The following is a 25,965-nucleotide window of genomic DNA, read 5'->3' as shown; positions in this document are numbered from 1 at the left end:
GTTGTAAACGTTAAAATCATTTAAAAAGTGGACAGAAAACATTGATTCTATTGAGATTGAAGTTGGGTGAAATAAACTTTACTGATGATGTAATATGTCGTTTTATCACCTTTGACCCCTCAGGCCCATCTCTGATTTTTCTTTTTGTCAAAAGAAAGTAGTTTTCAAACATTTTTGATGAATCATGATAGAAATTAAACATTTCAGTCTGGTTTCAGGCTTTTCACTGCACCAAATCTGCTCTTTGAAGTTTTTAATGATTTGATTTGAACTGCAGATTCAGAACTTTTCCATCTGGGTGAAAATGCCCCACCGGTGGTGTCCCTCAGGGTTCTGTGTTGGGCCCCACCGGTGGTGTCCCTCAGGGTTCTGTGTTGGGCCCCACCGGTGGTGTCCCTCAGGGTTCTGTGTTGGGCCCCACCGGTGGTGTCCTCAGGGTTCTGTGTTGGGCCCCATCGGTGGTGTCCTTCAGGGTTCTGTGTTGGGCCCCACCGGTGGTGTCCCTCAGGGTTCTGTGTTGGGCCCCATCGGTGGTGTCCTTCAGGGTTCTGTGTTGGGCCCCACCGGTGGTGTCCTCAGGGTTCTGTGTTGGGCCCCACCGGTGGTGTCCTCAGGGTTCTGTGTTGGGCCCCATCGGTGGTGTCCTTCAGGGTTCTGTGTTGGGCCCCACCGGTGGTGTCCCTCAGGGTTTTGTGTTGGGCCCCATCGGTGGTGTCCTTCAGGGTTCTGTGTTGGGCCCCACCGGTGGTGTCCTTCAGGGTTCTGTGTTGGGCCCCACCGGTGGTGTCCTCAGGGTTCTGTGTTGGGCCCCACCGGTGGTGTCCTCAGGGTTCTGTGTTGGGCCCCATCGGTGGTGTCCTTCAGGGTTCTGTGTTGGGCCCCACCGGTGGTGTCCCTCAGGGTTTTGTGTTGGGCCCCATCGGTGGTGTCCTTCAGGGTTCTGTGTTGGGCCCCACCGGTGGTGTCCCTCAGGGTTCTGTGTTGGGCCCCACCGGTGGTGTCCTTCAGGGTTCTGTGTTGGGCCCCACCGGTGGTGTCCCTCAGGGTTCTGTGTTGGGCCCCACCGATGGTGTCCCTCAGGGTTCAGTGTTGGGCCCCACCGGTGGTGTCCCTCAGGGTCCTGTGTTGGGCCCCATCGGTGGTGTCCCTCAGGACATCATCTTTAATCTGATGGCAGCAACGTGTCATAAAAGCAGCTCCATTTTTCCCCCTGTGCAGCATCCCTTCTTCCTTTAATAGTGTTTCTCAATTCCGGTCCTCATCACCCACTGCCCTGCATGTTTTCCATGTTTCCCTCCTCCACCACACCTGATTCAAATGAATGGCTCCTTATCAGGTGAGAAACACTGCTTTAATAACATCTGTAAACATCTGGAGCTGAGGAGAGCAGCTGCTGAACCTCTGGCAGAGGAACGTTGTCCCCTTCCTCTCTGATAGAGGATTCTTCTGTGTTGTATTTAAATGTTTTCAGGTCAGTGAAACATCTGGACTGCAGCAGCTGGACTCTTCTACTGGAAGCAGCAGGCCAGCCAACATGGTTAAACTGTTAGCTTCATGCCAGCTGCTCATGAGACAATGCTCACTCACATGTTCCTATTATTCTGAACACATCAACCGGGCCTTATGTGTCTAAAGCAGATTTCACCAGAACAAGCCAGAATCCCATATTTCAGACTGCATTATGATCCTTTAATGCTTGACCTTCAACTCTCAGCACAGCATCTCTGTCTCGACGGGCAGCAGCTTGGAACCCATCAAGATTTCTTCAGAAATGTTCTACTTTGCTGTTGTGTTTTAGATGTTTTCAGGTGGTGAAACATCTGGACTGCAGCAGCTGGACTGCAGCAGCTGGACTCTTCTGCTGGAACAGATGCAGGATTTAACTTTGTGCTGCTGAAATATTTCAGGCCTTCCCTGGAGAAGCTGCAGATTGATGGAAAACACGGATTCCTGTGAAGGAATTCTCCTGAAAACATCGTTCTGTGGAACCTCTCGTGGTTGTTTTCTACATGTTTGCACCTTTGTTCTCATCTTTAAAAAGATAATTACAACATCACAATGTAAGTTTTTCCTTTTCCCATCCGGGCTGCACAGTGGTTCTGATCTCAGTTGGGTTCTGGGTTCCACTGAACTGATGCTGGGAGAGGCCACGCCCCCTGGCCCCGCCCCCTGGGAGGTTTTCACCACAGTGAGGAACAGTGCAGCCTTCACTGGTTCCTGCTGTTTCTGCTTCTTAGTTCAGAACCGCAGACGCTGCAGTTTGTAGTGTGGATCCTGCAGAAGCTCAGAAAGCTGCTTCACTGCGTCCTGCAGGTGGTTGTCAGACAGGTCCAGAGTGAGCAGGTGGGAGGGGTTGGACTTCAGGGCGGAGAGCAGAGCAGCACAGCTGATCCCTGACAGACTGCACCTCATCAGCCTGAAGAAGAGGAAACAAACGTGTCGATGAAATTAATTCCAACAGAATCAGATTCATTCATAAAAGATGCTTTTCATTGACCTTTATCTGTAAAATGTCTCACTTTAACATTTCATGTTTTCTCTTATTAATTCATTTATTCATTGTTATTCAATTAGATTTTTATTTACATTTTCCTACGTTTTTTAATGTGTAAATCCAGGAGGAAGCCACAAAGATCCAGAACATCAGGAAGATGGTGAACTACGAAGTGAGTTTTTATGCCTCAGAGTAAAACGGACCGGAGCCACCTTCTTCAGCTGCCATCCGACTCATGGTCTCCGTTAACATGGAACAGAGATCGAGTGAAACAGCAGCTGAAGCTTCCAGAGTTGGTCTGGAAAAGATGGAGGAGTCCAGCCTAAACCAGCTCCTCAGGAAACCATGTTCACATGGAAACAGACCCTGAAGGCGAGTCCACGGGACATAAAATCGATGAGAAACTGACCTGAACAGCAGCAGCCGAGGATCAGAGGATCAGGGAACCACAGCTCATGAAGCTGTTGATCGGTTCAGACGCCTGTGAGGTGAATCATTAACTGTTGCCCCACCCTGAAACTACAGCTGATGACACATAATACAGCCTGTAAGTTACGGTGCCGTTACCATCTACTTCCTCTGACTTTCACAAAGCAGGACAGAGGATTTGATCTGAATTACAGATGTTTTGCTGTAAGGATCTGTAAATGAAACTGATTGGACTTTAATCTGTGCGTGGTTGTGATGGACTGGTGACCCGTTCAGGGGTTCCCGCCGCCTGATGGCGGCTGATGACCCTTTACTGGCCGAGCTGGTTCAGATGGATGGATGCCAGCATGGGGAACATGAAGATCCAGAGTCTCTCCCTTCTTTTTAATAACAGCTTCTAATCTCCAGCTGCTCGTTCTGACCAAGAACTCAAGCTGATCCGTTTCATCAGCACCAGACTCTGATAAAACCAGGAGTGTAGAGGTCGGCCGTCAGCTGGTTTGTGCTGAAGCACATTTATCTGCAGCCAAACTAAGCTGTTCTGACTCTGATGGAGGCAGCTGTCCTGCCGTCTCAGAGGAAAGTGAAGGAAAGCTTCAGTTCCAGTCAGAGAAGGCTGGTTCCTGACCTGAAGGAGGGTTTTAATTCAGCAGTTTAACCTTTTGTGCCAACTGTGACCCAGTTTAACACCGATGCTGCTCCTCGAACTCCACTGACTGCTGACAGCTGCTCATCAACATCTGGAACATGTTCAGTCATTCAGGTTTAGCTGCTTCCAGATGTTTGTCAGTAAAGTGCTTTGTTCACTTCACCCAGTAAGAATAAAACCTCAGAACTCTGGGTTAATATTTGATCTCACACGCTGCTGGACTGTGACCCTGCAGCTGTAAATTCATAAAAGAAAATTATACACGGAAAGAATTTATACGTAATCAATTTTCTGTTCTCAGGGCACACCTGGACAGGTCACCTGACACTGCTCTGGATTCTTTTAGTTTTTTCTCCATTTGATTTAAGCTTTTGTTTTGGCGCGGATGACATAGACAGGAAGTTGGACTTGTGAAACGCAAGAAAATCCGGTTGTTTTTCAAAATAAAACGACTTCCTGCGAGCGCGACGGCTCTGACTTGCTTCCGTTAGATCAAAATGAACACGGTCCCTTTGTACTCTGGTTGTTAATAATTACGATGTAATGGTGAAAATACTTGAAATAGTTTAGGTTTGTTACTATTCTCAGTTAGAGGCTAACGTCTGGAGTCATTTGGCATTTTAACAGTGAATTCTCTCGATACCCACCGTATACCGTCTGAAAGGGAAGAAGAGGGAACGCGTTGCTCTGCAGTTCACCGCCATGCCTCTGGGGGGCGTGGCTGGGTGTTTGTGTGGTTTCTGGTTAAAGCCGAATCCTTTTTCCTTCAGGTCACAGTTAACAGCAGTAACCAACGGCAACTGAGGTGGAGCAGCTGTATTTGCAGCTGGAGATCATCGATACTGAAGAACAAATGCTTAAATTATAAATGTTGAAGCAGGAGACAGAGGAGATATTTGCTGGGGGGGGGTCTGCAGGACCGGCCGAGGCTGAAGGGGTGAATTTACAACCTGGATGAACAAATGCATTTTAGATCATTTCGAATGTCAACGAGCTTCTTGGCCGTGTTCAGCACCTAACCCTAACGAAATGACGTTCTGAGTGGACCAATCACAGCCCTTATTCAGAGGTCAGAGAGGTCCACGGCGACGCAGAAGCATAAACTGGGCTTTACGGGGGGAGGGGTCCACGGCGACGTCGAAATGTCGGAGAAGCATAAACTACGACTTAAGGGCCGCTGCGATGGCTCTGTGAGCTTGATGATGTCACAGTGCGTCACACATACCGGTGCGAGTCGACACGCCAGCAGTCACAATCTTCTCGTGAAGGTTTAGGCTAACTACTCTAAAACGACGAAAGTGGAGAAGAAAACGATGCCCCCGTCAGTTAGAGTAGAGTGTCATCAGTGATCAATGATCAGCTTTCATCAGTGATCAGTGATCAGTGATCAATGATCAATGATCAGCTTTCATCAGTGATCAATGATCAGCTTTCATCAGTGATCAGTGATCAGCTTTCATCAATGATCAATGATCAGCATTCATCAGTGATCAATGATCAGCTTTCATCAATGATCAGTGATCAGCTTTCTCACCTCTGCTTCCATCACAGCCTGCAGAAGCTGAAACGTCAGCAGTTTTCAGCATCATAGTCTGATCTCGTCCTTAGAATATTGTTGCAGGACTTTCAGCGAGTTTCCTTTTCTTTGTTTGTGATGAAATATCTTCAGTGGAATTATCGCCGCGCTGCTTTTTCGATGGCGTGCGCCAGGCGGAAATACGTCATTTTGACATCACGCCATGAGCAACAAGATGCTTCAGTCGGCTCTGAACAGCTGAGGCTGACACCCACGTAAAAACCTCCAGAAAATACACTGAATTCTGTCCGCTGTTGTGAAATGTGCCTTCTTATGTTCTTAATTCTAATTTATCAGACTTATTTCTACCATTAAGTCAGTAATTAAGGAAATGATTGTGAATCTCAAAGTTATGACCTACGAATAACGAACCAAACCAACGTTATTTTCCTTAAATAACGTTAAATAACACGGAATACAAGAAGAAACATCGGTTAACAGTTGCATTACTTCATATAAACGTCCAGTTACTGACTTCATTGGGTTTAAACATTCAGTCTACGGACCACTAGGGGGCAGTGTGGCTCCATGGGCAGGTCAGTCATTTCCCAAAATAATTCCTTCTTCGGTATTCTTCCGAGTACGATCGTGAAAAAGGTCTGAAAACGCAGCTCGTGATTTCTCTGAGAACCTGAAAGAACTTGTACAAAGATACGAAAAACATTTAATACAGTTTCAAGATTGGTTTTAAGTCATTTTGAGATTTCCATCAGCCTTTGGTTTGCTTTTGTCCAGATAAAGTAGTTCAGCACCAAGTCCTTAATGCCGCCGTTTATGGTGCAGGTCTGTGGAAAGAGGGGCTGAGAAAACTCCCCCAAAATGCTTTCATAGGGCAAAGGTTGGTGTAAATTAGACGATCTGGTCTCGTCCCGCCTGGTGAAGAAGGCCCAACTGAGGCTGAAAGGCCTGAACTAAGGCTCTTCTTCCTGAGGAAGCTGAAAAGGCCTGAACTCCCCCCTCAGCCTCTGACAAAGAGCCACAGCAGAGAGCCTCCTGTCTCAGACAGGAAGGACGTGGCCCGTGTGGTCAAGACGGCGTTGTGGGAAGTCCTTTCCCACACCTGGACTGGGACAGCCGGGTCCAAAGGAGGGCCAGAACCCACCAGAACACGACCTGTTTGTGGCTCCCAGAGCTGTAAAACCCATAGACTGATTATTAAAACCCTGCAGACAGACACTCGCAACTTAACTTTTACTATTTTTATTTCATTTAGTTGTCTTTATGTGAAGCTGTGGTTTCAGAGCGGCTGTTCTCCTCTTTCAGCTTCATTTGAACGCATCACGACGGTGAGCAAAGCCTCCAAAGTGTTCCTGCAGGATGAGGCGAGCGTCCCTTCATCTGGGAGGAAACCAAGGTTACAGAAAGATGAGTGGAGGAATAAACTCAACACAGAGGCGGCGTAAAATGATCTGACAGCATTTATTTCCATGTACAAAAAGGTTCAACTGAAATAACTTTCTCCTACAGTGATTTTTACTCGTTTAACAGCTTGTGTGCGTGTGAGGACTGGAACTACATTCATTCATACATTAATGGTCCTGGCACTGAGCGGAGAGAGAACACAGAAGAGTTTATGAAAATAGGTAAGAAAAGAGACGCCGCACACGCACACAAACACGTTTCTAGGCAGATCTAACCAACTCCACAGCTGGAGTTACTCTCTACAAATCACCACAGTAAAAAACAAAGGACAGCTGGTGGGCGGGAGGTCTCAGTCAGCTGTTAAAAATGAATGGGAGGGTCTTTAATTTGGGTCGATTCTGTTTCTCCATCAGCTCCACTGGATACAAACGTTTAGATTCAGATATTTAACAGCTTTTACCCCAGTTGGTTGTTTTTTTTACAGCAACAGAAACCATTTCTCGTCTTTTTATAGCAGAATATTTAAATCAGTAGTTTGTGTCTGTGTTCTACAACGGCGCTTCGACAGTGAAACGAAGTACAAGATTTACAAGATGGCCGCCGCCCGCTTTGGTCCCCACAGCGCTGACATCGTGGGGAAAGAACTGGGCGTGGGAGCGTGAAGCGGCCACCTGTACAAACACACCTGGGAGCGTTCTAAAGTGCCCCCCTCACACCTGTGCGCCCCCCAGCGAGGACACAGACGTGTTCCCTGGCCTCCTCACATCCTCGGACTGAAGTACGGTAACAATTTCCAGGTCTGGGAGGAGGAAGGATGTCAGGAAGCAAGATGAAAAGCAGCTCTGCTTTCAGGTCAAGAAATAAGAAAGGAGTCGTGCGAGTCCTGTTCAAACGTGCGCGACAGCAGCAGTTTGTTCTCAATGACCCCTGGAAACATGCCCGGGAAACCCCTCAGACGACAGCAGCAGTTTGTTCTCAATGACCCCTGGAAACATGCCCGGGAAACCCCTCAGACGACAGCAGCAGTTTGTTCTCAATGACCCCTGGAAACATGCCCGGGAAACCCCTCAGACGACAGCAGCAGTTTGTTCTTAATGACCCCTGGAAACATGCCTGGGAAACCCCTCAGACGACAGCAGCAGTTTGTTCTCAATGACCCCTGGAAACATGCCTGGGAAACCCCTCAGAATTACAGCAGAGCCGGTGCATTGGTCAGGATCAGAAGTTTCACATCTGTAATGAGCCTAAAGGATTATGTTCAACTCTTCTTCCTTAAAGAACCACCTAAAAGATGATGCAATAAGTGATGACATCATCGGTGATGTAATAAGTCTGACGGTATGTGCGCAGGTGACTTGTTCAGTCGTGGTTTCACACAGTTTTACTTTGGAATCTGAGGTTTCCACAAGTCAAGCGGCAGGTTCTGGACCCATGACTTCATATAGATCAGTTTCAGTGTGTTGGCTGGCGAAATAAAGGGTCCGTTCATCGTTTTCTATGTTCAGGAGGAAGGCAACACATGTCAGTGAAAAGCAGACTTTACCCCAGATGTGGATGTTGTGACAGAATGTGTCACTTAGTGTTCATCCAGTGGTTAAACAGCTGCATCATGTACTAACCTCATGCTCTCTGCAGCGAGCCGTTAGCTCAGCTTCATTCAAACAGCAGGAAAAGGGTGTCTTTAAACCCCAGCTGTGCTGAACCGCTCAACTTATTCCTCCATCAGGGTGGAGGGGGGGTGGTTCACTTTGTGGAGAGTGGCAGCATCAGTGCTATTAGTAATGTGGTCAGTTTTCCTACAGCTTCAATCCCAAATACATCACTGTAGGAACATGACCAGGTCAGTGAAGACAGATGTTGTGTCACAGCTGTTGTACCAGACAGTATTAAACTTTAAAGGCACAGGCCTTTAATTTCATGTTACTGAGATCAACCTAAACTCTGTTGGCTACACAGAATCTGTTCGGTAAGAGCATGAAACCAGAATCCACCATTTACCTCCGCTGGCTGTGCTGAAACAAGCCTGTTTCACATGTTCCAGCTGTTCTGGAGACCAACACATCACAGTTTCATCAAACTGAGCACCGTTATAACACAGCAGCCTGGTTCCCCTCCTACGGCACACTGAAAAGGACAAAATTCAGACTATTGATCAGCTGTAGTTGCCAGATGGCTTCAGGCTGCTGAAGATATTCATCCATCATCTTCCTCTTATCTGAGGTCGGGTCAGAACCAACAGGTCCAGGAGTTAAACCCATCCATCCCTCTCCAGCTCCTCCTGGAGGATCCTGAGGTGTTCCCAGGTCAGCTGGGATATATAATCCCTCCAGTGAGTTCTGGTTCTGACCCGGTTCCTCCTCCCAGGAGGCATCCTAACCAGAGGAACCACCTCAGCTGACTCCTTTCTGTGTGGAGGAGCAGCAGCTCTACTCCAAGCTCCTCCCCCTGATGGTGGAGCTCCTCCCCCCGGATGGTGGAGCTCCTCCCCCTGATGGTGGAGCTCCTCCCCCCGGATGGTGGAGCTCCTCCCCCTGAAAGTGGCTTCAGCTGGAATATAGACCCCAACTACAGGTATGTGGCCTCTGCTGACTGCTAATAGTCTTATTTTTGTCCCATTTATGGTACCATATGTCTTTCCAGGTATGTGGTTCCTCTGCGGGATGCTAACTATGCTAACTATATGCCAGATGGCTAAATGCACTGAGACCCCGTCCTGTTTAGTGAGTTCCTTCAAACCTCGCTGAACCAGGCTTCTGGTGCTAATCTGTCCCTGTGAAAATAAGTCTAATCTTGCCTTTTAAATACATTGTTTCCACCTAGGACACTTTAATGAGGTAATACGTCCCTGAAAACACCTGGATTTAAGTTGTTCTGTTGCCATTTTCTGTCCAATACTTTGTGTGCATCTTGACTGAGGTCAGATCAGTCCGAGAGATAAAAGTGTTGGGAAACAGAAGATAAACAAGGAGATAAAAGAGCAAATGATGCAACTTCAACAGCAGGAGCTGAAAGAAACCGAGGAGATGCAGAAAAGTGAGGGAATCAAAGACAGAAAGGAACCTCACGGAATGGAGGGAAGCTAAGAAGGAAAAGAGAGGAACAAGAGATAAACAGAGGCTGAAGATGAGGAAGGAAGTCCAGCCCAGGTGCTTCTCTGATGTTGGCAGTTTAACAGTTTGGAGAACTGATGGAAAAACAGTAACTTTATGATAAAAAGGGTCAAATCCAGAATAAAAAGGATACAATCAGACATTATGTGACTAACAAAACAACTAATATCATCTAGAAACAGAGGTTTCAACACATAGAAAAGTATTCTGAGGTATTTCTGCTGTATTGAGGTGATCTGTGCTCTATCAGCACTTTTCTTTCCAGCTAGTTTTATTTTACAAATTTACGAGTCGTTCACCAATCAGCGGCCCTCTGCCGGCTCCCCGCGCTGCGATGCAGCCAAAGCAAAACTAACGATACAAAAGGAATCACAGAAATATATTCGTCTTTGAATCTTCATCGTCGTGGTGTCAGCAGCATCGTAGACATTCACCGTTACACGTATGGCATCACAGAGAAAACACAAATACAGCACACGGAAAGCAGGTGTTTGCAGTTCACAGCAACAGATCTGAACCCACACGAGTCTTTCTGAGGCGACTGTCCTCGCCGCGGTTTTGGTCCCGATCGAAGGGAAGTGAACGGAGAGGAAAAGGGAGGGCGGGTGACCTCTGACGCCTGCAGCCTTTCATTTCACAGGAAATGGAGATCAGACGCATTTTAAACTGGAAGAGCGGTGACAAAGTGAGCCGGTTGCAGCACCGCAGTCTGAGCAAAGATCCAGATTCAGCTGCTGATGGATCTGTGGCCAGCAGGTGGCGCCGCTCTGAGAGAAGCCCAAACTAAACCAGTTGGAAACGTTTGTTCTCTGGAAGCAGAAACAGCTGATCGATCGATCAATAAAGCCTCTTTTTTAAAATATGTAGTCATGTCCATCAATCTTTTCTGCTGCGACAGGCTCAGAGCTGAGCTGCGATGGCGTTTGTTTGGCTCGGTGCTTTGCTGCCGACTGCAGTGCTGCAGCTCTACCACAGGTCAAAGGTCACGGCCCTCTCACCGACCTCCAGGTGACACAAAGGCAGACAAATAATCAGACAATCAGCAGGTACAGTAGAAAAACATGAAACAGATCAAACATCCGTCACATCATGTGACTGCTCACGCACACACACACACACACACACACACACACACTGACCTGAATGCATAAACACACTATGCACCGTGAGGTCTTGCACCGTTTTTGAGGGGAACACATGTTTCCTCTTGTTTGGGCACCTTGCAAATGTACATATTCAGGACAGCCAATAGGCCTTAAGCACCCTCAGTTAAGCCCCTCCCACCAAAGGCTTTCTTCAGCCACACCTGACATTAGCTCCGCCCCTTCCAGACAGTAGACACCTGCATCCCATCATCGCCCTGGATCCCCTCCCCACTGTACGCCTGGTTACCTGAGAAGTTTCATTTCAGAGCCAACCAAAACGCTGAGGTTGAGCGCAGTCGGCCAATCAAATCTCTGCATGCAAGACGTCTGCCTCCTGGCAGCCAATCACATCAGAGCTCTCACTTTCAAACCAGAACAGCTGAACAGAAAACACGAAGGGAGGGAGCCAGTTTCTCTGCTTTTCCCCCTGACCTCACTTCCTGTTTGGGTGCGACCCGTTGGATCCGAAGGTAACGCTTGGTCACACGAGAACAACGAGTCCAGAAAAAGGTAGAAAAACTAAAACTTTGAGCGCTCGCTGTGGTTTCTCTTTGCTGTGTAACAGTAGCGATGTTCCTACAAAGGTTCTGCAGCATTGAAGTAAAAAAACGTCCCAGCAGCCACCTGACGACAGCCGGTTGCCAGGGGACACCAGGTAGATGGGTAACCTCCAGATGTCCACGACAGCAGAGGGAAGAAATGAGCAAAAACTGAGAAAAGCGGTCGCTGAGGTACCTGAAGAGCATTCACTGAGTCGGGACCTGAATGCGTTCCAGCGTGGGCTTTCCTCCTAAAACGCACACACCTGTGTGAAAAGACACGAATGAGTCATGACTGACGGAAAACTGAGGGAAACCAAGGACGTGCTGGTAGTCTCCGCCCAGAGGACGAAGACAGGAAACCACTGAAAGAGTTAAAAAATACAAGTCCAAAGAGATAAAATAGCAGCTGCTTTCACGCCGGATTTCTGGTTTGGCCGATAAAATTCCGCTGAGAAAAGATGACCTGGCGTGTGTTTTCGAGTCTTTTAGTCGTCAGACCTCCTCATATACTGGACTCTTTGGCCGGCAGGTCCACGTTAGTTACCATGTTGACGGGAGAGATGGTGGAGACCAGCAGGGCCTGGTGGTCGGAGGTAGGCGGGGTGATGGTGGCGGTGAGGCGGCGGATCTGGGAGATCCTCTCCTCCACGCAGCCGGCCGACAGGCGAGCCTCAGCGTCGTGGTCCCAGCACTCCTCCACCGTCTCGCAGATCTGAGCCAGACCCTGCAGAGGCACAAATGGTAAGTTTGAGAGCCGATTTCCTCCCTGAGGACGCAGGATGGGACCGAGCCGGGGAAACTCACGCTGTGTTTGTGCCACAGCTCCTTAAAGACCGGCCGCAGCTTCTTATGGACCACGACTTCCTGCAGGTCCTCCAGTGACGGATGCTGACCGACCTCCTCCTCAAACGGCAGCATGTACTCATCCACCGGACCTGAACACAACCAGAACCCACTTTAACACACACACGCTTTCCTGTGCACGACATCTGCAGTACAAGCTGCAGTTAAAACGGAGCTGATGGGGGATGAATGAGATAATAAGGTTTTAGACTTCATGTATGTTCATAACTGGTTTGAACTGGTCAGAACTGGTTTGAACTGGTCAAAACTGGTTGGAACTGGATTGGAACTGGTTGGAACTGGTTGGAACTGGATTGGAACTGTTTAGAATTGGATTGGAACTGGATTGGAACTGGTTGGAACTGGTTTATAACTGGTTTGTTTACACACAAACCAGTTTTGACTTTGTTTAATGAACAGCTGAAGAATTTCTTTGTGTGACAAACTGGATAACTTGGAACTGGACTATAACTACTGGTTAGAACTGGTTTATAACTGGTTGGAACTGGATTATAACTAGTTGGACACTGGTTTGTAAATGATTGGAACTGGATTATAACTGGTTGGAACTGGATTAGAACTAGTTGTAACTGGTTTGTAAATGATTGGAACTGGTTTATAACTGGTTGGAACTGGATTATAACTAGTTGGACACTGGTTTGTAAATGATTGGAACTGGATTATAACTGGTTGGAACTGGATTAGAACTAGTTGTAACTGGTTTGTAAATGATTGGAACTGGTTTATAACTGGTTGGAACTGGATTATAACTAGTTGGACACTGGTTTGTAAATGATTGGAACTGGATTATAACTGGTTGGAACTGGATTATAACTAGTTGAACAATGGTTTGTAAATGATTGGAACTGGATTATAACTGGTTAGAACTGGATTAGAACTAGTTGTAACTGGTTTGTAAATGATTGGAACTGGATTATAATGGGTTAGAACTGGATTGTAACTGGTTAGAGCTGGTTTGGAACTGGTTGGAGCTGGTTTATAACAGGTTAGAACTGGTTTGTAAATGATTGGAACTGGATTATAACTGGTTAGAACTGGTTTATAATGGGTTAGAACTGGATTATAACTGGTTTGTTTACACACAAACCAGTTTTGACTTTAATGAACTGGCCCCTCACTCATGTAGAACAGCTGAAGACTGAAATGGTGAAGAATTCTTTTGAGTTTAGTTTGTATCAGATACTTGGAACTTCTCTTTAACACAAACCCACATCAGACCAGCTTCTGCCAGTTGGAACAAAAAGTATTTTCCCACTTTGTAACGTTTCCTTCTCCCAACACTTAGAGACGTTCTGACACTGAGGATACCGAGTGATGAAGAGTTGCAGCTGTTATTTTGGTGTACAATCACCTGCTGACACCAGCTATTTGAAATATCAGGAGGATTTTTATGTCATTAAACGCATTAAACTGCCCCTTCCTGACTTTTATGGGACGTGTTGCAGGTCTGAAATGTAAAAATGATGTTTGCTAACAGATGAAATGAAGCTGTTGGGGCACAACAGGAAATATGTTGACTTCAGACTGTATGACAGGAAGTAAAGATCCAGACGTTTTATTTATTCTCCACATGCTTTGTGTGCAGGTGTGTGTGTTACCGTCCACAGCCTTGCAGCGGGACACCAGCTCCCACAGCACCAGGCCCAGGGCGTACATGTCGATTCGCAGGAAGGCGTCTCGCTGGAAGTTGATGGCTCCCTCTAAAACCTCTGGAGCCATGTAACGCCAGGTGCCCACCTGCAGAGCGCACACACCTGTTCACCCACCTGTTCACACACCTGTTCACCCACCTGTTCTCACACCTGTTCACACACCTGTTCACCCACCTGTTTTCACACACCTGTTCTCACACCTGTTCACACACCTGTTCACACACATGTTCACACACACCTGTTCGCACACCTGTTCGCACACGTGTTCGCACACGTGTTCGCACACCTGTTCTCACACCTGTTCACACACCTGTTCACACACCTGTTCACACCTGTTCACACACCTGTTCACACACCTGTTCACACACCTGTTCACCCACCTGTTCACACACCTGTTCACACACCTGTTCACACCTGTTCACACACCTGTTCACACACCTGTTTTCACACACCTGTTCGCACACCTGTTCGCACACGTGTTCGCACACCTGTTCGCACACCTGTTCACACACCTGTTCACACACATGTTCACACACCTGTTCACACACCTGTTCACACACCTGTTCACCCACCTGTTTTCACACACCTGTTCACACACCTGTTCTCACACCTGTTCACACACCTGTTCACCCACCTGTTTTCACACACCTGTTCTCACACCTGTTCACACACCTGTTCACACACATGTTCACACACACCTGTTCGCACACGTGTTCGCACACGTGTTCGCACACCTGTTCTCACACCTGTTCACACACCTGTTCACACCTGTTCACACACCTGTTCACACACCTGTTCACACACCTGTTCACCCACCTGTTCACACACCTGTTCACACCTGTTCACACACCTGTTCACACACCTGTTTTCACACACCTGTTCGCACACCTGTTCGCACACGTGTTCGCACACCTGTTCGCACACCTGTTCACACACCTGTTCACACACCTGTTCACACACCTGTTCACACACCTGTTCACCCACCTGTTTTCACACACCTGTTCACACACCTGTTCACACACCTGTTCACACACCTGTTCACACACCTGTTCACACACCTGTTTTCACCCACCTGTTCACACACCTGTTCACACACCTGTTTTCACACACCTGTTCACACACCTGTTCACACACCTGTTCGCACACGTGTTCGCACACGTGTTCGCACACCTGTTCTCACACCTGTTCACACACCTGTTCACACACCTGTTCACACCTGTTCACACACCTGTTCACCCACCTGTTCACACACCTGTTCACACACCTGTTCACACCTGTTCACACACCTGTTCACACACCTGTTTTCACACACCTGTTCGCACACCTGTTCGCACACGTGTTCGCACACCTGTTCGCACACCTGTTCACACACCTGTTCACACACCTGTTCACACACACCTGTTCACACACCTGTTCACACACCTGTTCACACACATGTTCACACACCTGTTCACACACCTGTTCACACACCTGTTCACACACCTGTTCACCCACCTGTTCACACACCTGTTCACACACCTGTTCACACACCTGTTCTCACACCTGTTCACACACCTGTTCACCCACCTGTTCACACACCTGTTCACACACCTGTTCTCACACCTGTTCACACACCTGTTCTCACACCTGTTCACACACCTGTTCACACACCTGTTCACACACCTGTTCACACACACCTGTTCTCACACCTGTTCGCACACCTGTTCACACACACCTGTTCACACACATCTGTTCACACACATCTGTTCACACACATCTGTTCACACACACCTGTTCACACACCTGTTCGCACACCTGTTGGCACACCTGTTCACACACCTGTTCACACACACCTGTTTTCACACACCTGTTCACACACCTGTTCACACCTGTTCACACACCTTTTCACACACCTGTTTTCACACACATGAAGCGTTCGGCTGCAGCTCACCTGTCCGTGCGTCTCTCCGGGCGGTTTCCCCGGCTCAAAGCAAACGGAGAGGCCAAAGTCTCCGATGACTGCGGTGAGGTCTGAGCGCAGGATGATGTTCTTACTCTTAAAATCCCTGGAAGGAAGAGAAAGGTTGTGAGTCCGGTGTGAGGAAGAATCGGTGGAGATGTTTGAGACGTTCGGAGGCCAACCTGTGAGCAATGGCAGGTTTGTGTTTCTCTCCTTTCAGCCGGGGGATGTCTTCATGCAGGTACGCCAGGCCGCACGCCATCGACTCGGCCATGTGACACAGCTCAGACCAGCTGATCACGTTCCCCTTCAGGAAGTCCGACAGCGAGCCCTGCAGAGACAGAAGGTCTGCGGTCAGTAACCGGCTCACCTGAGAGACACCTGAGAGTCACCTGAGAGAGCTTCACTGTCCAAACTCCACAGGGTCAGCTGTCCAATCAACGAGTCAGTGAACGCATCTCAGCCCCCCCCTCTTCCTCCCCCTCTCCCCCCCCCTCCTCTTCCTCCCCCCCCTCCTCACCCTCTCGTGGAACTCGGTCATGAGCCACAGCTCGGCCTCCAGGTGGCTCCCCCGCCGCTCGGCTCCCATGTACCGCAGGATGTTTTCGTGCCTCATGCCCGGCGTCATGAACACATCTCTCTCGTTCTCCCACGACTCCTTATTCTGTGAGGAAGAGGAGGAGGAGGAGGAAGAGGAAGAGGAAGAGGAGGAGGAAGAAGAGGAAGAAGAAGAAGAGGAAGAGGAGGAGGAAGAGGAAGAAGAGGAGGAGGAGAAGGAGGAGGAGGAGGAAGAAGAGGAGGAGGAGGAGGAGGAGGAGGAAGAAGAGGAGGAGGAGGAAGAGGAGGAGGAGGAGGAGGAAGAAGAGGAAGAGGAGGAGGAGGAGGAAGAAGAGGAAGAGGAGGAGGAGGAGGAAGAAGAGGAAGAGGAGGAAGAAGAAGAGGAGGAGGAAGAGGAGGAAGAAGAAGAGGAGGAGGAAGAGGAAGAGGAGGAGGAAGAAGAGGAGGAGGAGGAGGAGGAGGAGGAAGAAGAGGAGGAAGAAGAAGAGGAGGAGGAGGAAGAGGAGGAGGAAGAAGAGGAAGAGGAGGAAGAAGAGGAGGAGGAGGAGGAGGAGGAGGAGGAGGAAGAGGAGGAGGAAGAGGAGGAGGAAGAGGAGGAGGAAGAGGAGGAAGAAGAGGAGGAGGAAGAGGAGGAAGAAGAGGAGGAGGAGGAGGAGGAGGAGGAGGAAGAAGAGGAAGAGGAGGAAGAAGAAGAGGAGGAGGAGGAGGAGGAGGAGGAGGAAGAAGAGGAAGAGGAGGAAGAAGAAGAGGAGGAGGAGGAAGAGGAGGAGGAAGAAGAGGAAGAGGAGGAAGAAGAGGAGGAGGAGGAGGAGGAGGAGGAGGAAGAAGAGGAGGAGGAGGAGGAGGAGGAAGAAGAGGAAGAGGAGGAAGAAGAAGAGGAGGAAGAGGAAGAGGAGGAGGAAGAGGAGGAGGAAGAGGAGGAGGAAGAGGAGGAAGAAGAGGAGGAGGAAGAGGAGGAAGAAGAGGAGGAGGAAGAGGAGGAAGAAGAGGAGGAAGAAGAGGAGTGAAGTGGAGACACAACAACAACAGGCCGGAGCACCAAATGTGCCATAATCCAAGAAACTTAAGAAAGGCTAAATAAACAAGGTTATATGACTGTAAAAGCTCCTTAAACTCCTTTATTAAATCTAATAATATAGAATGAAGGAAATCATTTTTCTGCTTTCATTCTAAATTGCATTAATTTAAGTTTGTGTAAATGTTGATATTTATTTACTAGTTTTCAGTTTTATTCATTTCTTTGTTTATTTGTTATTTCTGTATTTATTTCCTGAACATCTTATCGATCTATTTATTCCCTGCAAATTATCTATTTCTCTAATTTCAATTTGATTTCAACATACATGTTTGTAAATTACATTTTAGTACCCAATTTAATTCACAGATGGATTTACTTCTGTTAGTTCCCCCTACTTAGTTCCCCACGCCCATATATTTCTACATTTGGGCTTCATTATGCAAATGAGGGGGCGGGGTTTCAGACTGTCACAGGAAGTGGGAAAGGGCTAACAGCATTAGCAGCTAGCTTAACTTGCAGTCAGAACAGCGCAGCCCACATTGTTGCTCAAACTTTAAAGATAACCGTTAGATTTTAATCAGACCAATCAGAGACTAAAGGAACTAAAACTGTCTCAGTCTGTATTTTAGCTTCGATACTGAAAACCACTTTAGGTTTCAGGAACTATCCTCTGAAACCTGATCTGTTCTGATCAGCCCGATAATGCTGAGCTGAGCTCATCACACTCTTTGAAACCCCGCCTTCTTATTAGCATATTGAGGCTGAAAGTAAAACAGAAACATGGAAATAAATGGGCTTAAGGTAATAAACGGGGACAAAATGCAAAAAACAGAAAAGTAAATACATCCATAAATAAAATTAAAAAATGATGGTGGATTCAAAACAAAGAAATAAATAATTTGGAGGGAATAAATAGATTAATATGATGTAACATAAAATAACGCAGAAATAAATAAACAAAGAAATTTAAAAAATACACTAAAATAAGAAATTAAGCTGAAATCTGAGTTTCAGACAAAATAAATGAACACAAACTTAAACAAATGCAGTTTAAAATGAAAGCAGAATTAACATTCTTCTTTTAATTTAAGCAGAATTCATCATCTTATACATCTTTCTATATTTATTCACTCAGAGAGGGAACTCTACCTGGATGGGGAAGATCTTAACGGCCACGTATTCGTTCAGCATCTGGGCCTTCCAGACGCAGCCGAAGCGCCCCCTGGCTTTCACCTCCAGCAGCTGCAGGGGCTTCAGACCCAGCAGGGGGGAGGCCGGGGGAGGGCCGGGATCCTGGAAATATCACCCAAACGACTCAAATAAAGATCACGAGGAGCAGCGGCCCCTGCTGAGGCAATCTGCTGCGTTTCCATGACTCCCACAGGAGCAAAAAGCTGCGTTTTCAAACATGAACACAACATGAACACAGATTTTTTCTGCTGAAGAGGACGCCACCATCCTACAGAAAATAACATCTAGCTGTCAGCCAGAACCGTCTCATGCTGGTTCCTCCTTAGTCCAAAGTATTCACTTTCACCATCTTCCTCTTTCAGTGTTTTCATGTCTGAATTCACATGGAAATGCTTCAGATTCAACTTTAGACACAAACTGAATATTTAAAAGCAGAATATCAAATTAAACTTGGATTGAATGTAAAACTGAAGGATTGAAATGTGTAATTAGACCTTATAAATGAGTAAAAGACATCATAGTGTTTGACTCCTGAGCTGAGCGTCTGCTTTTAAAGATGTTTGGTCATGAAACATGTTGAGATCACCAGAAGAAGTTCCTCCTTATTGCAAAGTATTCACTTTCACCATCTTTCTCTTTCAGTTTCAGATTCAACTTTAGACACAAACTGAATATTTAAAAGCAGAATATCCCATTAAACTTGGATTAAATGTAAAACTGAAGGATTGAAATGTGTAATTAAACCTTATAAATGAGTAAAAGACATGTTGATGAGACCCTGGAACTGGATCACAGTGTTTGACTACAGATGTTTGGTCATGAAACGTGTTGAGATCACCAGAAGAAGAACGACTGGTTCTGCTGCTTTACCACCAGGCAGCCACCAGATGGCGCCCTGACACCACGTTTCCCAGTGAAATGGCAGAAAGGTGTGAGTGTGGCAGCTGCACCTCGGTGACGTCCACATGTCCGTACGGAGGTTTCCGGTGTCGGTACATCCAGACGGCGGTGAGCAGAACGACGGACAGCATCGTGACGGGCAGCAGGCAGTAAATCAGCACGTTTAACGCTTCCACACGGGTGGGCGGGGCTTTGATCACTAACAACACAGAGAACATTGCTTCAGGACAAGCTTCAGTGTCTGGAAACTTCGCTCCTGCTTTTCTTAAATCTGCACAGTTTCACGCACCGGATCAAACCAGAGTTCACAGAAACAGTCACCTGCTTGTCTGAGGGACACCTGTGGGCTCAGGTGTAACTCGCAGTGGTTTCCCACCGAACCTGAAGCCTACAGGAGTTTATAAAATGATGTTAGCTACAAAGAGCTTAATGGAACGGCTCCATCTGCTTGAATGCTTTTGCAAAGGCTTCTGTCCCAACTGGGTCCCTCCGTTGGTCCCAGGATTGTCGTCTAGCAGCTCCTACACCACGCCTAAGACAATCCAAACTCTGTTCATGTGTCGTCCCACGATGGTGGAATGACCTACCGAGCGCTACCAGAACAGGGGCGTCCCTGTCTGTCTTCAAGAAGCTCCTGAAAACCCAGCTCTTCAGAGAGCATCTCCTATCCCAGCACTTACCTTGTACTTCCCTCCCCCCTCTATCTCTGCACTTTATCTTTCTGCACTTCCTTCTATGCCTGCACCCTATCTCTGCTCTGTCCCCTCTGACAGAGTCGGACTCCTGGGTTCCTTCTATGGAGCTTATTGTTAGCTTATTGTTAGCTTATTGTTAGCTTTTTATATAGCTTATTGTTAGCTTATTGTTAGCTTTTTATATAGCTTATTGTTAGCTTATTGTTAGCTTATTGTTAGCTTGTTATAAAGCTGTTATATCTTCATCTGTAAGTGGCTTTGGATAAAAGCGTCTGATAAATACAGAAACACAACGTAAACATAAAATGGTCAAAGATCATTAAAACTAGCGGCTGTGCAGCTGGGCGATCTGTTTGGTTTGATCTATTCATTCAATCAAACTCAGAGAGCAGCAGTCTTATGATGAGCTGAAGAGACGCTTTTTACACTTAGAAACCAAGAAAAATACTTTTTACAGGCCTAGTGTACATTTTCATATCCATACATATGGAGACAAACTGTTGTACTAACAACCGTACAAATGATGATATGAAGACCTCAGAACTCTTATTCCACTCCTTTAACTGCTGTTTTACCAGAGTTCTGCTGAGATCTAACAGCAGAGATCATGTTTCTCCAGTTTTAGCTTCTCTTCATTGGCTCCCTGTTAGATTCAGGATAGAATTTAAGGTTCTTCTCCTCACATATAAAGCTCTTAATGACCGAGCTCCATCACATCTGAACATTTTCTCTGAAACTGGCAGATTTTTAGAAAATAAGGAAGTTTCCTGGAAATGATGCAGAAAAAGTTTTATTCAAAATATACAAACGCTGCTGAATATTTGCACAGAAGCAGTTTGTTTGGAATAAAACTGGAAATGATTCACAGATGAGCTGAACCCAAACACTGAAACTCACCTGGTCTGCTGACATCCGGCAGGTGTGTGAACCTCTCATTGCAGAAGTTTCCTTCGCAGCAGCAGAAGAACACCTGAGGACTCTTCTCTGTCGCCACACAGTCCTGCCTGAGACACAGGAGCAGAGTTTAACATCAAACCTTCCCACGTCTCATCCGTTAAAACGCAGTCAGAGCCTCGGAGCCTCGGAGCCTCGGATCCTCGGAGCCTCGGAGCCTCGGATCCTGAGAGCCTCGGATCCTGAGAGCCTCGGAGCCTCAGAGCCTCGGATCCTCGGATCCTGAGAGCCTCGGATCCTGAGAGCCTCGGATCCTCGGATCCTCGGAGCCTCGGATCCTGAGAGCCTCGGATCCTGAGAGCCTCGGAGCCTCGGAGCCTCAGAGCCTCGGATCCTCGGATCCTGAGAGCCTCAGAGCCTCGGATCCTCGGAGCCTCGGATCCTGAGAGCCTCGGATCCTCGGATCCTCGGAGCCTCGGATCCTCGGATCCTCGGAGCCTCGGAGCCTCGGAGCCTCGGAGCCTCGGAGCCTCGGAGCCTCGGAGCCTCGGAGCCTCGGAGCCTCGGAGCCTCGGATCCTCGGAGCCTCGGAGCCTCGGAGCCTCGGAGCCTCGGAGCCTCGGAGCCTCGGAGCCTCGGAGCCTCGGATCCTCGGAGCCTCGGATCCTGAGAGCCTCGGAGCCTCGGATCCTCGGAGCCTCGGAGCCTCGGAGCCTCGGATCCTCGGATCCTCGGAGCCTCGGAGCCTCGGAGCCTCGGAGCCTCGGATCCTCGGAGCCTCAGAGCCTCGGAGCCTCGGAGCCTCAGAGCCTCAGAGCCTCGGAGCCTCGGATCCTGAGAGCCTCGGATCTTCGGAGCCTCGGAGCCTCGGAGCCTCGGATCCTCGGAGCCTCGGAGCCTCGGAGCCTCGGAGCCTCGGAGCCTCGGGACGGTTTCAGACCGATTCTGTCAACTGCTTCATCACAACAGAGCAGAGGCTCCACAGCATTTATCAACCCAACACAGCCCAAACAGAACCACTGAATGTGAGGATCCAGCATCAGCCACTAGGAGGAGCTGCAGGCAAAACAGCCTCAGAATCGAGTGTTTCTGTCATGAAGGTGGAAGCATTCAAAGATCTGTGCTTCCAGGTCTGTTTTCCTCCATCTCATCTCCACCAGATAGAAACTTTAACCCTTTTATCCACCGTCCCCCTCATTTCAGGCCTTAATGTTTGGGACAGGTGGCTTCCAGGTGTGTTCCACTGCCTGTTTAAGGAGGAATGGGACAAAATAACAGCTGGAACTCAGCATCACCTGGTTTCCTCAGAGTCAGAACGGCTTTAAGTTTAGGCAGAAGGAGACAAAGTGGGAAAAGGTTCACTGACTTTATGGGATGCTGCAGGTCTGAGGTGTAGAAATGATGTTTGTTACCAGATTAAATGAAGCTGAACAGGAAATCTGTTGAGTTCAGACTGACTGACAGGAAGTAAACTGAACTTTTTGTGGTTTGGGGTCGTAGAATTGAGTGAACCAGTCAGGAAAATGTCTGGTTCTGAAGCTCATTGGAGGACTTTAGAGTTCATGAAGGGATTAAACTCATATTAAAACATATTCCTGAAACAGAAACATCTCTGTGAGTTTGTACCTGTCGTAGCAGTTGAAGTCATCCAGCCAGCATCCTTTCTTCACCAGCTCGATGGAGCCTGAGTTGTTCCTCCAGGAGGCGTAGCAGTGCGAGCGTTTGTCCGTCTCGCCCTCGCAGCGCTCCAGTCCGCTCTGATTGGTCTTCTCGATCTCGTAGTTGACGTTGTAGTACAAACACTCGCTGGTGTCGGCCTCCCCGTTGCTCAGCCCTGCAGAAAGAGTCAGAAGAGCTGATGAGTCTGAACAGCAGGGGGCGGAGCCTCAGGCTCTGACCTCAGGCTCTGACCTCAGGCTCTGACCTCAGGCCCTGACCTCAGGCCCTGACCTCAGGCCCTGACCTCAGGCCCTGACCTCAGGCTCTGACCTCAGGCCCTGACCTAAGGCTCTGACCTCAGGCCCTGACCTCAGGCCCTGACCTAAGGCCCTGACCTCAGGCTCTGACCTCAGGCTCTGACCTCAGGCTCTGACCTCAGGCCCTGACCTCAGGCTCTGACCTCAGGCCCTGACCTCAGGCTCTGACCTCAGGCCCTGACCTCAGGCCCTGACCTCAGGCTCTGACCTCAGGCCCTGACCTCAGGCCCTGACCTCAGGCCCTGACCTCAGGCTCTGACCCCTCACCCCATGCAGCGAGCAAAAACAGCAGCAGGAATAAATCACACCGAGAGGGAGGCTCAGTTCTGTCTGGTTCTGATCGCTGAGCTCAGAGGAAGCTGCGTCTCACTGAGAGAAACGTGATGCGAGGTCAGAGGTCAGAGTCAGATCCAGAGTAATCGCTGTAACGCTCCTGCCCTCCTCCTCCTCAGAGAGGAAGAGGATTTTCAGGTGAGCAGCTTTCTGTCCCTGACTCTGAAACCTGAAACTGAACCTTCAGGCACCAGATGTGACCTCTGACCTCTGGGGTCATACATGAATGATTCTTCATCAGAAACGGAGGGAAGAACCTTCCTGATGGAGACACATATCGAGCAGCTTTTGGCAGCGGTTACCACAGATGTTACAATCTATGCATTAACGGTTTCTAGGCAACACAAATGTTGGGACAGGACATCCCAAAGCAAACATGAACATAAACCCAGAATCTGAGGCAGAAACAGAGTTTTTTCTCAGTTCTCAGCAGCTTTAAAGTGAATTTCTGGTCTGAGCTCCTTTATTCTCCAACACAGCCTGAACCCTCTGAGACAAGCTTTCTGTCATTTCTTTAAGGAGTCTTCAGGAATAGTTCTCCAGGCTTCTTGAAGGACATCCCAAAGCTCTTCTTTGGATGTGGGCTGCCTTTTGTTCCGTTCTCTGTCAGATGATCCCACACTGCTTCAATAATGTTGAGGTCCGGGCTCTGGGGAGGATTCATCCCTCCATAAGACCTGTTGCCACTGATTTTCAGTCCACTTCTTGTGTCATTTGGCACAGCTCAGCCTTTTCTCCCTGTTTCCCTTCCTTAAGAACGGCTTCTTGACAGCCACCCTTCCATGGAGCCCATTTCTGATGAGGCTTGGGCCAACAGTAGATGGATCAGCTGAAGGTCCAGATGCATCTCTCAGGTCCTGTCAGGTCACAGCTGGATTTTTTCCTCTTTCTTAAGGACATCACTTTCAGATCCTGTTCATCTGCTGGAGATAGTTTTTTAGGCCTGACACTTCTTCTTTTGTCCTCCACTTGTCCAGTTTCCTCAAATGTTTTAAGGACACACTGCACACCATGCTGAGATATGCCAAGTTTTCAGCTAATAGCTCTTTGGGAATCACCTTGTTGCTGCAGAAATCCTATTTTCTGTCTGTCAAACTGTGTTTTCTTTGCTGTTTTTCATAGATGCAGCTAAAGAAATGGGAACAAATGATGTGTCTTTGTGACAGGCTGCTGGTAACAAAGTGCCTAAAGATCCAGTTTAAAATGGCTTCTTTGCTAAGTTGTCTGTTCTGTGTCGACACAACACTGGTTCATCCCTTGAGTTAGGAGCCTTTTTTCTGCCTGAAGGGTTCATAGCTCAGAGTTAAGTGGCTGAACAAAGAAAAACCTCTGAAAATGTTCAGGTACAAGGACTGAAGATGAGTGAAAAAGCAGAAAATGTCCAAAGAAAAACTGTGAAGAGCTTCAGAAAGCTGCAGAACTGTTGATCAGGACACTTTAAAGGTTTCAGAAAGCTGCAGAACTGTTGATCAGGACACTTTAAAGGTTTCAGAAAGCTGCAGAACTGTTGATCAGGACACTTTAAAGGTTTCAGAAAGCTGCAGAACTATTGATCAGGACACTTTAAAGGTTACAGAAAGCTGCAGAACTGTTGATCAGGACACTTTAAAGGTTTCAGAAAGCTGCAGAACTATTGATCAGGACACTTTAAAGGTTACAGAAAGCTGCAGAACTGTTGATCAGGACACTTTAAAGGTTTCAGAAAGCTGCAGAACTGTTGATCAGGACACTTTAAAGGTTACAGAAAGCTGCAGAACTGTTGATCAGGACACTTTAAAGGTTTCAGAAAGCTGCAGAACTATTGATCAGGACACTTTAAAGGTTACAGAAAGCTGCAGAACTATTGATCAGGACACTTTAAAGGTTTCAGAAAGCTGCAGAACTGTTGATCAGGACACTTTAAAGGTTTCAGAAAGCTGCAGAACTGTTGATCAGGACACTTTAAAGGTTTCAGAAAGCTGCAGAACTGTTGATCAGGACACTTTAAAGGTTTCAGAAAGCTGCAGAACTATTGATCAGGACACTTTAAAGGTTTCAGAAAGCTGCAGAACTGTTGATCAGGACACTTTAAAGGTTACAGAAAGCTGCAGAACTGTTGATCAGGACACTTTAAAGGTTACAGAAAGCTGCAGAACTGTTGATCAGGACACTTTAAAGGTTACAGAAAGCTGCAGAACTGTTGATCAGGACACTTTAAAGGTTTCAGAAAGCTGCAGAACTGTTGATCAGGACACTTTAAAGGTTTCAGAAAGCTGCAGAACTGTTGATCAGGACACTTTAAAGGTTTCAGAAAGCTGCAGAACTGTTGATCAGGACACTTTAAAGGTTTCAGAAAGCTGCAGAACTGTTGATCAGGACACTTTAAAGGTTACAGAAAGCTGCAGAACTATTGATCAGGACACTTTAAAGGTTACAGAAAGCTGCAGAACTGTTGATCAGGACACTTTAAAGGTTACAGAAAGCTGCAGAACTATTGATCAGGACACTTTAAAGGTTACAGAAAGCTGCAGAACTATTGATCAGGACACTTTAAAGGTTACAGAAAGCTGCAGAACTGTTGATCAGGACACTTTAAAGGTTACAGAAAGCTGCAGAACTATTGATCAGGACACTTTAAAGGTTACAGAAAGCTGCAGAA

General features: G+C 47.6%; 2 protein-coding genes across 2 annotated transcripts in view; both read right to left on the bottom strand.

Annotated features, from left to right (window-relative positions):
• Positions 1-9,024: 9,024 nt before the first annotated feature.
• Positions 9,025-25,965, bottom strand: part of acvr2ba (activin A receptor type 2Ba) — a 28,948-nt gene continuing 12,007 nt past the window's right edge. Inside the window, exons 2-11 of the mRNA XM_072379003.1 lie at positions 22,645-22,852; positions 21,022-21,128; positions 19,480-19,628; positions 18,488-18,631; positions 16,283-16,426; positions 15,945-16,093; positions 15,754-15,868; positions 13,770-13,908; positions 12,112-12,242; positions 9,025-12,031 (exon numbers count right to left, since the gene is read on the bottom strand). Coding sequence (XP_072235104.1) covers positions 11,810-12,031; positions 12,112-12,242; positions 13,770-13,908; positions 15,754-15,868; positions 15,945-16,093; positions 16,283-16,426; positions 18,488-18,631; positions 19,480-19,628; positions 21,022-21,128; positions 22,645-22,852 — 1,508 coding nt within the window. The 3' untranslated portion in view covers positions 9,025-11,809. The remainder of the gene's footprint in view (positions 12,032-12,111; positions 12,243-13,769; positions 13,909-15,753; positions 15,869-15,944; positions 16,094-16,282; positions 16,427-18,487; positions 18,632-19,479; positions 19,629-21,021; positions 21,129-22,644; positions 22,853-25,965) is intronic.
• LOC140284976 (uncharacterized) lies at positions 16,433-17,371 on the bottom strand (the record flags this gene model as incomplete). The annotated part of the gene is made up of 1 exon (XM_072379036.1): positions 16,433-17,371. A coding segment is annotated over exon 1 (939 nt), but the record flags the coding sequence as incomplete, so codon positions are not given.

This window comes from Leuresthes tenuis, unplaced genomic scaffold, assembly GCF_036924035.1.
Source record: "Leuresthes tenuis unplaced genomic scaffold, fLeuTen1.0.hap1 SCAF_24, whole genome shotgun sequence".
Classification (NCBI taxonomy): domain Eukaryota; kingdom Metazoa; phylum Chordata; class Actinopteri; order Atheriniformes; family Atherinopsidae; genus Leuresthes; species Leuresthes tenuis.
This window is presented reverse-complemented; position numbering and strand designations above follow the sequence as displayed.